The sequence below is a fragment of the Thalassophryne amazonica genome, chromosome 13, assembly GCF_902500255.1.
Source record: "Thalassophryne amazonica chromosome 13, fThaAma1.1, whole genome shotgun sequence".
NCBI lineage: Eukaryota > Metazoa > Chordata > Actinopteri > Batrachoidiformes > Batrachoididae > Thalassophryne > Thalassophryne amazonica.
The window spans coordinates 37,574,805-37,587,078 of record NC_047115.1 but is presented as its reverse complement, the minus strand read 5'-3'; the positions used below and the strand labels follow the sequence as shown (position 1 = coordinate 37,587,078).

The 12,274-nt window shown below is 40.4% G+C and overlaps 1 protein-coding gene across 1 annotated transcript in view; it reads left to right on the top strand.

The window, feature by feature from the left end:
* The window catches only part of LOC117523857 (PDZ domain-containing protein 7-like), a 46,427-nt gene that overhangs the window by 23,072 nt on the left and 11,081 nt on the right, over nt 1–12,274 (top strand). The window contains exons 9-12 of the mRNA XM_034185469.1: nt 1,898–2,070; nt 6,670–6,761; nt 6,961–7,052; nt 9,089–9,145. Of these exons, the coding sequence (XP_034041360.1) occupies nt 1,898–2,070; nt 6,670–6,761; nt 6,961–7,052; nt 9,089–9,145 (414 nt within the window). The remainder of the gene's footprint in view (nt 1–1,897; nt 2,071–6,669; nt 6,762–6,960; nt 7,053–9,088; nt 9,146–12,274) is intronic.

Below are 12,274 nucleotides of genomic sequence, written 5' to 3'. Positions count from 1 at the left end.
GAGTTAATAAGGTTGACCAAAAAAATTAAAATCAGTTTACTTTGCCATATTACAATAGTTTCAACCATTTGGAGCATGATTCCTTCCTGGATAGTGATGACGTCTTCATCTGGAGTGAGTTTTTCATTTATGGATCTGGATGTGACCTTCCTCTTTAGATCCTTCCCGCCAGTTCAGACTGGGCCGGAATTTATACACACGTCCGCCCCTCCTAAAAGTGGTCAAATTTGATGGAAACGTTGACTTTTATACAGTAGTTTAAGTTTTCGGGGTCCACAAATTGACCGTGAGTAAACCCGAAACATGAGTTACGCATGAGCCAGTTAACAGGGTTCACCTGTGTATGTATAAAAACATATGCACAGGGGAACAAAATTGCAACTGTCATGCAAAGATTAAATGAATGCATAAATAGTGACATGTTCAAGAACATAATTAAATCCTATCTTTTTTTATTTTTATTTTAAAGCATAATAACAGCAGTTAGAAGATACCTGTGCAAAGTTAAAAGTTAAAAAAGTTTAAAAAGTAAAGTTAAAAACGCAGCAATGCAAAAGCTAAGAAAAATGTTAATGTGATTGAATTGTTGAAGCACTGTTCCCTCACAGCAAGAAGGTCATCAGATCATTTCCCACCTGTGGCCTTTCTGTGGGGAGTTTGCATGTTCTCCCCGTGTTTGCGTGGGTTCGCTCCGGGTGCTCCGGCTTTCTCCCACATCCAAAGACATGCAGGTTAAGTGGATTGGAATATTTACGTAAATGGTCCGTAGGTGTGCATGTGGGTGGGAATGTGTTTGTTTGTCTATATGTGGCCCTGCAACGGGTACACCACCTCAAGCCCTATAACTGCTGGGACAGGCTCCAGCCCCCTGTGACGCTTAATCGGAGTAAGTGGGTATAAAAAATAAATAGATGTTTAACCACCATATTGTGTTGTGCAATGATTAATGTCTGTTTAACAATCTCATGTTCTGCAGGAAGAAACTGTTGCACATTCTGGCCACATTTGCTTTGACAGAGTGAAATCACTTGCCAGATGGCAGAAGATCAAACAGTCCATGAGCTGGATGGTAACAATGCAGAGGGCTTTTCTCCTGCATCTGTCCTCATAAATATCCTGAAGGGAGGGAAGTGAGACCTCGATGGTCTTCTCAGCTGTCCTCACCACACTTTGCAAAGCCAATTCTTATCAGAGGCCCCACAGATGCTGTACCAAGAGGTGATCCAGCTCATCAGGATGCTGGTGACAGCTGGCCTATAGAAGGTGGTGAGAACTGGAAAGAGGATGCTCCCTCACCTCAGCCTACTGAGGACGTACATCCTCTGCTCTGCTCTTTTCACCAAGTGGGAGGTGTTTGTGGCCCAGAAAAAAGGAGGAGGATAAAGAAGACGAAGAAGAAGGATAAAGACGAGGAATAAAGAACTAAGAATTGGGGACTGACTCTGGGATACGTTCCAGTAGCTGCAGGGAGAGATTGCAAGCTGGGACACTTTTTGGGGCATGTACGCTCTACAGGCGATTATGATCTTGAGCAGTGTGTGGGTTGGTATCTCTTTTAGGAGGGTTTGTATTCCGGTGTCCTTGTAAAACATCAGGGCCGCCAAGGATGCTCCAGGGCTGCTAAAGTTGGTGGGTGAGCCTGAGCGGTGCTAGTCTGGGTCCCACTGCACTGCAAAGTGTAATTGAAGGTTATATAGACCCTGAGGCCTATATAATCCAGGCTATATAAGACAGGGATCACCACTAGCACGTCCATCTGACACAATGACTCACAGCTGAACAGGATGTCAATGAAATAAAGCTGCAAACAAACAAACAAAAAATTAAGAATGTTCATCCTTAATGTTCTGTTCTACAGATTGTTTTACTTACTCTAGTCTTCACTGTAATTCTTTAGATGTGGAGCGGAATCGTCCCTTCCAGCTATTTTCATCCCCCAGAGAATCCCGTGCTGGGTTGAAGGATGGCAGCCCGCTGCTCCGGCTTGACACCCTGCAGCATGTGGAGGGCACAGCAAAGAAGCTACTAAGCCAGGACGAGGTGGCTGCTGTGATGAGACACTGTCGGCGGGTGAGTGCTTGGTCTGGTGACACCTCAGCTTTTCACCTGGTGAGTTTAAAACCAGTCATTATACCTGCAGGTGTCAGTGTTCAGTACTTTTCGCCATTGTTCAGTACTGTTTGCCATTGTTTAAGTAGTGTTCGGCATTGTTCACCATTGTTCAGTACTGTTTGCCATTGTTTAAGTAGTGTTCGGCATTGTTCACCATTGTTCAGTACTGTTTGCCATTGTTCAAGTAGTGTTCGGCATTGTTCAGCATTGTTCAGTAGTGTTCGGTATTGTTACCTCTGCCAACGAGGTTATGTTTTCGGTCGCGTCCGTATGTTGGTTGGTTGGTTGGTTTGTTAGCAGGATTACTCAAAAAATCCTCAACGGATTTCAATGCAATTTTTACCAGGGGTGTATCTTGGCCTAACTTAGAAGTCATTAAATTTTCGTAATGATCTGGAACACAATCCGGATCCAGTAATTTTTTAAAAGAATCTTTATCATTGCACGATATGGCCAATTTCAACATTTTTGCATCTAACTTCATGAAGACAGATTTAAGTGTTTAAGCCTCTGGGGCCTGACGCCCGTCATATACAATGGCTGAGACCAAGCTTTACTAAATTATAAATAACGTTTTAATGATATGAGATAGAAACTTACTTTTTTTTTGCTGAAAAGTTAACTGCGCGGACTTTTGAGCCACCGTCCACCATCTTTGTACTCCTTAGAGAAGCTGTGTGATGACGTGAGCAATGTGAGTGTCCAATCAGAATTGGTTCACCGTCACATGATTTTCCCAAATCCAATCATAGGGCAGTTTCACCTAACTTGACACACCAAAGATTGTTTTTAGGAGTGATGTGTTACTAGCTGGCCCCTTTGAATAGCCCCCTGGCTGCTCCAATGTGCCCTGCGCATTACGCGCAGCAGTGAGCAGACAGAGCAGACGGAGAGCCTCTTATACAATCTCACGTGCTCAAACAGTGTGCGAGTATCAGGATTGCTTGATTAGTTTTCCTGTGAATGTTACTGGATAAGCCTGTGGCAAGCTCTCTCGCTCCTGCGTAAAGCACTGTTTACCATATCAATGGAGCGAGGGGGGAGGGGCCGCTCCTCAAACTGAATGAGCCTTGAAGTGTGAAAATTGCTTTCAGAACAGGAGAAAACAAACACACAGTCAACTTCTTAGTAGTAGTTTGTGATGTGACCTTTGTGTAATAGCAGACAGAAATTGCTTTGAGATGAAGACAAACAAAACGCATAGACCATTTTGTATATATTGTTCAAAATGTGCATTTGTGTTTATTGTTTGAACCTTTTTGTTGTACAGTCTTTCACACAAGAGCCCAAATTACCTTTATAAAGTGTCAAAACAGTTGTTTATTATCGTTTGCTGTGTGTTTTTAATAAATGTGTGTGGAAAATTATTTCTGCTTTACTTTTTCCTTTCTTATTTCTGATTGTAAACCTTTATTACACTTATAAAACATAACTATAGCATATATATTTTGAAAGTACAGGTTGTCCTGAAGAGGGTTAACCACTGAATCTGAAACATGATGGTAGATGCATTAAACAACGTGGAATAAGTCTCTTTGCCAAAGGGTATTCCATGTGATGTCAGTGACCCTATGGCCTTGGTGGAGATTTGTGCTCTCTGAGTGCTTCTAGTTCAGTATTGTTCAGTATTGTTCGACATTGTTCAGTATTGTTCAGTAGTGTTCGGCATTGTTTATTATTGTTCATCGTTGTTCAGTATTGTTCGGCAATGTTCAGTATTAATACAATAACATGCTTTTGTTGCTCCGATTGTTCTGTCTGAGTTATTTTCATTAGTTACTTCATCCAAACCATCAACATGTTTATTAGACCCCATTCCTACCAGGCTGCTCAAGGAAGCCCTACCATTATTTAATGCTTCGATCTTAAATATGATCAATCTATCTTTGTTAGTTGGCTATGTACCACAGGCTTTTAAGGTGGCAGTAATTAAACCATTACTTAAAAAGCCATCACTTGACCCAGCTATCTTAGCTAATTATGGGCCAATCTCCAACCTTCCTTTTCTCTCAAAAATTCTTGAAAGGGTAGTTGTAAAACAGCTAACTGATCATCTGCAGAGGAATGGTCTATTTGAAGAGTTTCAGTCAGGTTTTAGAATTCATCATAGTACAGAAACAGCATTAGTGAAGGTTACAAATGATCTTCTTATGGCCTCGGACAGTGGATCTCTGTGCTTGTTCTGTTAGACCTCAGTGCTGCTTTTGATACTGTTGACCATAAATTTTATTACAGAGATTAGAGCATGCCATAGGTATTAAAGGCACTGCGCTGCGGTGGTTTGAATCATATTTGTCTAATAGATTACAATTTGTTCATGTAAATGGGGAATCTTCTTCACAGACTAAAGTTAATTATGGAGTTCCACAAGGTTCTGTGCTAGGACCAATTTTATTCACTTTATACATGCTTCCCTTAGGCAGTATTATTAGACGGTATTGCTTAAATTTTCATTGTTACGCAGATGATACCCAGCTTTATCTATCCATGAAGCCAGAGGACACACACCAATTAGCTAAACTGCAGGATTGTCTTACAGACATAAAGACATGGATGACCTCTAATTTCCTGCTTTTAAACTCAGATAAAACTGAAGTTATTGTACTTGGCCCCACAAATCTTAGAAACATGGTGTCTAACCAGATCCTTACTCTGGATGGCATTACCCTGACCTCTAGTAATACTGTGAGAAATCTTGGAGTCATTTTTGATCAGGATATGTCATTCAAAGCGCATATTAAACAAATATGTAGGACTACTTTTTTGCATTTACGCACTATCTCTAAAATTAGAAAGGTCTTGTCTCAGAGTGATGCTGAAAAACTAATTCATGCATTTATTTCCTCTAGGCTGGACTATTGTAATTCATTATTATCAGGTTGTCCTAAAAGTTCCATAAAAAGCCTTCAGTTAATTCAAAATGCTGCAGCTAGAGTACTGACGGGGACTAGAAGGAGAGAGCATATCTCACCCATATTGGCCTCTCTTCATTGGCTTCCTGTTAATTCTAGAATAGAATTTAAAATTCTTCTTCTTACTTATAAGGTTTTGAATAATCAGGTCCCATCTTATCTTAGGGACCTCGTAGTACCATATCACCCCAATAGAGTGCTTCGCTCTCAGACTGCAGGCTTACTTGTAGTTCCTAGGGTTTGTAAGAGTAGAATGGGAGGCAGAGCCTTCAGCTTTCAGGCTCCTCTCCTGTGGAACCAGCTCCCAATTCAGATCAGGGAGACAGACACCCTCTCTACTTTTAAGATTAGGCTTAAAACTTTTCTTTTTGCTAAAGCTTATAGTTAGGGCTGGTTATGCTGCTATAGACGTAGACTGCTGGGGGGTTCCCATGATGCACTGTTTCTTTCTCTTTTTGCTCTGTATGCACCACTCTGCATTTAATCATTAGTGATCGATCTCTGCTCCCCTCCACAGCATGTCTTTTTCCTGGTTCTCTCCCTCAGCCCCAGCCAGTCCCAGCAGAAGACTGCCCCTCCCTGAGCCTGGTTCTGCTGGAGGTTTCTTCCTGTTAAAAGGGAGTTTTTCCTTCCCACTGTAGCCAAGTGCTTGCTCACAGGGGGTCATTTTGACCGTTGGGGTTTTACATAATTATTGTATGGCCTTGCCTTACAATATAAGGCGCCTTGGGGCAACTGTTTGTTGTGATTTGGCGCTATATAAAAAAAAAATTGATTGAATTGAATTGATTTTGGAGGGCGGTATGCATTTTCAGAGGCCCAATATATTTGCCCGAGTTAGAGTTAGAGGTTAGAGTTAAAGGGCAAATATCGGTCATTTGGGGCGACTGGGCATGGACATTGGGCCTCTGAAAATGCATACCACCCTCCAAAAGCATGTTATTGTATTAGTATTCTTCAGTGTGCCACTGAGTATTCCGGCACCCACATCAGCCAGATTTGTACTGTCATTTATGATTAAGGTCAGATGTCACCAATCATCTGATCCCCGTGTCCCTCTCAGCCCGTATCACACTGTTTGGCCGATATCAGGGGATTATTTCCTCCGCTGGCTCTTTGCCACCACTGTATAAGATATCACGTCTCAGCGCACAGTGCGACTTCCCTGATAATACAGTAACTAAACACCATCCACTGAAAACAGCAGAGGATTGCAGTATTCTTGCAAAGACAAAGGTGTAATGTATATGTAACTGTCAAATTTGTAATTATAAAACATGTATATTTGATGGCCTTTAACGCGCTTAATTAAGAGACCTTAACTGAGCAACTAGTCAATAGCCTGATGGATCTGTGCGATCTATGTGTGCAGATTACTGTAAGTCCCTTCGGCTGCTCCCTTGTTTGCACTTGGGGTCGCCACAGCAAATCCAAGGTGGATCTGCATGTTGAATTGGCACAAGTTTTACGCCGGATGCCCTTCCTGACGCAACTCCACATTACATGGAGAAATGTGGCAGAGGTGGGATTTGAACCCGGAACCTTCTGAACTGAAACCAAGCGCATTAACCACTTGGCCACCACCCCCTAGATGTGTGCAGATTACTAAACTGGTATATTCTGCATGTTCCTGCATGTTTCTCAGTTTTTGTCAGATACTGTCATTGAGGATTTAGTGCGCCCCCTTTTGGCGATCTTGGACAGGCCAGAGAAACTGCTGCTCCTCAGAGAAATTAGGTGAGATTGAATTTAAACACACAAACACACATACATACATACATACATACACACACACACACACACACACACACACACATATATATATATATATATATATATATATATATATATATATGTGTGTGTGTGTGTGTGTGTGTGTTCTCCATGTGTATGTGGGTTGCTTTATGTATTTTGTATGTCTGGTTGCATCCTGCAGAATGCTGATTCCGACTACTGAATTGGCTCAGTTTGACAGCATGGTCATGCCCTTTGAACTGGAAGCATATGACATTCTCAAACGTCGCTCTGGTAAGAGGAGAAATGTCACTGACTTTCTCTTGACGGTTTAACATAAAACATAATTTCATCTTTGTACTAAAAGAAATCAATAAGTGAAGGTAGAATTTGGCAAAAGCAGATTACATTACACAGAAAAAAAAAATTAATTAGCTCAGAATTTGTGTTTGGTGGGCAGCATGGTGGCTTAGTGGTTAGCACTTGCCACTGTTCCCACCTGTTGCCTTTCTGTGTGGAGTTTGCATGTTCTCCCCGTGTTTGCCTGGGTTTCCGCCGGGTGCTCCGGCTTCCTCCTACATCCAAAGACACATAGGTTAGGTGGACTGGAAACTTAAAATTGTCCATAGGTGTGCATGCGGGTGTGAATGTGTTTGTTTGTCTGTATGTGGCCCTGCAACAGACTGGTCTCCTGTCCAGGGTGTACCCTGCCTTACACCCTTTGACTGCTGGGATAAGCTCCAGCCCCCCGCGACCTGATCTTGGATAAGCAGTTGAAGATTTGCGTTTGATTCATGGGTGGTTTCATGGGGTGGCCTTGGGTGGCACGATCCACCCTGGAATTTAATTATTAACCTTTGTGACATGAAATTTGGGGTTCCACAGTGGTCCGGCTTAGGCCCCCTGCTTTTCTCCCTTTATATAGCACCCCTTGGGCACATATTGTGACGTTTTGGGATTACCATTCATTGTTATGCTAAAACAGTCAGATTCTGTAGAGACTTTCAAGTTCAGACTTAAAACACACTTATTTCCCTTTCGTATGGCTAGCATGTATGGCTAGCATAGTATGTTACTGTGCTTTTTACCCTTTTAAATTCATTCTATTAGGAAATGGAGCGGGCAACGGCCTCAACTTTATCTAAAGTCTGGGTCGTTTAGTGAAGCTTAGGGCTAGTGGCCGGCGATCACCTTCGAGTTTCTTCTGTTTTTCTTGTTGCTTTATTGCTGACAAATTATACTGTATTTGTTGTCTTTCTGATGCCTGATTCTGTTTTTATCGCCCTGTTTGAGGTGAGGCTCCATCCAGAGATGGGAGTGGGTGTCTTATTTTGCAGGCCTCCCATCCTGTGCACCAAAATCTCCCAAGATTTCCGGTATATTCGTATTGCCAATTGTGTCTGTAGCATGGCCCAAGCAGAGGGTCACCCCTTTGAGTCTGGTCTGCTTGAGGTTTTTTCCTCAAATCATCGTAGGGAGTTTTGCCTTACCACTGTCGCCTGTGTGCTTGCTCTGGGGGTTGGTAACGTTAGACCTTACTTGTGTGAAGCTCCTTGAGGCAACTTTGTTGTGATTTGGAGCTATATAAATGAAATAAATGAAATTGAATTGAATTGTTGCAAACTATAATTGGCCATCTGACCAGTCAGATGTGTGCCTTAGATTGAACTCTTTCATGACAACTTTTTCAGTTATATGTGTAGAGGTGCACTCTTCATTTTGGTCACCTGGGTTGGTATCACAGCACTCAGCCTACTTAGTTTATCACTCTGATGACAAGTTACAGTGTCAATCATCAGCCTTAAACACGAATGTTATATGTTGTTTTTAAACAAGTAAGTTAATGTCATGTGCATATGTGTTAGTTTGTGTGCGGTTGTGATTAATGCCATCCTGCATTTAAAAGACATGCAGGTTTGGTGAACTGGAAACGTTAGAATTGTCCAGGTCTCCCTTGCAAAACAGATATCGATCTCAATGGGACTAACCTGGTTAAATTCAAATTAAAAATAAATCAGTGCCCCCCTGCACACACCACTCGCTCAATTTCTTTATGTCTATCAGTTCGTGATAGCATCACATAAAGTGATCTAATCTATTAAATCATGATACATTCACAAAATGTAGTCGATTTTTGTGGTGGTATCACGATCTAATAGATCACGAGGTGCTGTGACACTGGGGTGGTTTGTGGACCCACCATGGGGTGTTAGAGTTCGGGTTAGGGTTAGACTGCCCAACACAAAAATCTACTACGTCATGGTGTTATCACGATCTATTCTACCGTGAGACTGGGCTGATGTATTTTATGTTCTCAGTGCGTTCTCCAGCTCTGCACTCCCCTCAGAGTGGAGTCCCACGCCGCCACCTCATCACCCCCATCCCAGGTACATGCTTTACACACTTTATTACCTGTTTGACATTTGGGCAAATATAGTTTTTGCAGTTAAATTGCACAAAGTAAAATTCAGACCACAAAAGTAAGAAAGGTGGTTTTCAGACATTGAGGTATTCAAATTTAAACAAATATTCAGTTGTGACAAAATTTCTAAATGTGGTATTAAAGTGCTGATATAATTCAAACAATTGCTGTACTGTTTTGTTTGTGCAGTTTTCATAACAGGACTTTGAGAAACTTACTGATAATGTGATGTGGTTAAATTACTAAAATGTGTGTGTGTATATTCACACGTGTTCTCACAGTGTATCTTCTTTCTTTGTTTCCTTTGTGGTGCACTGCTGATACGTTTGTACCAGTCACTAAATGCTGCCTCCACCCGGCTCGAATGTAATTAATTACACACAATAAAACTTGACATAGCTCAGTTTCATGAGTTTCCTCATAATTGCTTGTATAAAAGCTTGTAAGTTCTTCTGTCAAGGATGTCTTGGTGGCTTCTCTCACTACTCTCCAAAAACCCAGATTTTCAGGGTGGACAGATTTACTACACTGGGTCATTCTTCTTAATGTTTGATTTAAGTAAACTCCATGTGATAAGTAACACTTGAAAACAACTTTCAACTTGTTGATCGTGGATTTGTCGATGAAATAAGAAGAAAATAACACAATGAGCCATCTGGGGAAAGAAGCCACATGGCCACAGTGTCGAGATTGACGTTTTCTCACAATGCAAGTAAGACTCCTCATTTGAGTCTCTCTAAGTAAGTATTCATTTGACAAAAAGCCAAGGATTCTCAGACCTATTACCAAAAAAAAAAAAAAAAAACCCCATCCTGTTTCATCTTACATCACTGGTTAGTGTCAAAGGCCTGATTTTTTTTTTTCTTGTGGTGGCACTAAAATGTTTTACAGTCTGACTCACAGGACGAGTGCTTCAGATTTAGCATCAGACTAAAAAATAACAGTGCTATGAGCTGCTTTAAGGTGGTGTAGTTTTCAATTTGATTGGAGCATTTTAAAATTTTGACCCCTCTGTAATTCTTCAATTGACTCCTACCGAGCTGCCTATTGAAAATTCAAGTGGCTAGTTGTTTTTTTAAAGTGTAATGTCTAAGGTGTATTTGTGCTGAATTTGATGCTTGTATCATCATTTGAAGGATTGTTTCAGTTATCTGCTGCACTATTAAGCAAACAGAGCATGAAGCAGCTGCTGTCTGTTAGCTTTATTAGTCTAAAATCACCAGAAAAACGTGCATATATAAGCCAACACAAAATAAAGAGAAATGCCACTTTTAACAACCTGGACCTCATTTCTGGCATAAAATACGGTCGTTTACTCACCAGTATATGTTTGTAGTCATTAGGAGTCCACGGTTCAGACGTGTTCAGATTCAAATCACTGAACTATATACTACGTGGAATGGGCGTCACGGCTAAGCGAGTGAAGCCCGCTGCATTGTCGGCCATCTTGCGTCCCCCAAAAGGTGCAAACGCCGCAAAGTGGAAACAGGTCGATAGTATAGGGTCAAACTCACCAATTTCTTGTTGTTATGTAATATTATTAAGCTCTGTTAAGGCCATTTATAAGATTTGTACATGCAGTGTAGTTTTTGATAGATTACTAAAGTAAATAGAAACAAAAACTTGTTAAATCTATGGACATTATAAGCTCTTGCAATGCAACACTATTTGAATACTTTCTATCATATTATACGCTTGTGAACACACACAAAGCCCCCCCCACACACACACATAATGTTCATTTGACACATACAGTCACACATGATGTTCATTTGACGCAACACACACACACACACACACACACACATACACACACACACACACACACACACATACACACACACTCACTTACTCAAAACACCCCCAAACGGTGCACATCAACCACAATCAAATCCACAAATACTTTTTAATGTCGTGCACACACAGAAAGGCACACAAGTAAATGGTCAGTCAGTTAAAGTAAATATTAGAATGTATTGTAGTTTTGCAGAAGTAGGAACATTGCAACAAATCACAATCACAGTTGATGTAAAGCAGTCAATCCATTCATACGTCAGTGTACACTCTATCAAATTGAAAATTAACTATGTGACAGCTTTAGTCTCTGAAACAACAAAATACAACTAGAGCAATGGCCCAATTTTAAATGAGTTGTTTACAGTTCAAAACTTTACAGCATCTGATTAACACATTTTGAAAAATACCTTTTCATGTATGTACAGAGTGTGTACTCACTTTCATCATCAGATGGAGCAGCATTTTATTTGGATCCAAAATAAAAAATAGTATAGTAATATTATTTGATAATGCTCTATAGAATTTGACATTTTCAAAGAAGCCAGACCAAGTTAGAGGCTGAAAATTTCAAAATGTATATTACATGTATTATATGTATTATATACTATATGTATTATTATATTATATCATATTACATATATTATATATTATAATATTATATATTATATATATTATATTATTATTATATTGTTATATATATTATATTATATGTTTTACTATATAATATATTACTGAATAATGTATATTACTGAATCTGGCCTGTCAACTTCATGGAAAACTCATAATAATAAAGCAAAACTGAAAATCCTGAAAGTCCTCTCCTACAATTTTTATGAGTATCACGATTCGTGCAATTAATTGCAGCGCAAGATGGCATTTTGCGGTGCAAAAAAAGCTAAGTCAAATCAAACAAAGCTAAATCGGCGATTATTAATCTAAATTGGGCCTGTGCGACGAGCGTCTTTTTTATATCGGTGTTCGAAGTTCTGGGGGACACAAGATGGCGTTTTCTGTACTTCCGCCGGCTTCACGCCTCAGCAGCCAATCAAGCTACAGTGATTGATCGGGCCCATTCCACGTAGTGTATAGTTCAGTGGTTCAAATATTGCTCCAAGATTTTTCTTCTTCTACTAAGGTCGATTAATTTTTTAGGTATGGCATTTCCTGTTTAACTGTGGGCTCAAAATTTGGCACTTTCTGTTTCAGTGTGCACTTGCCACTGAATTCCCGTAAGATTCCATGAGATCTTGTCTGTCAATCCAGGAGGTGTTTGACATTTGACATTTCCTTTTTCACT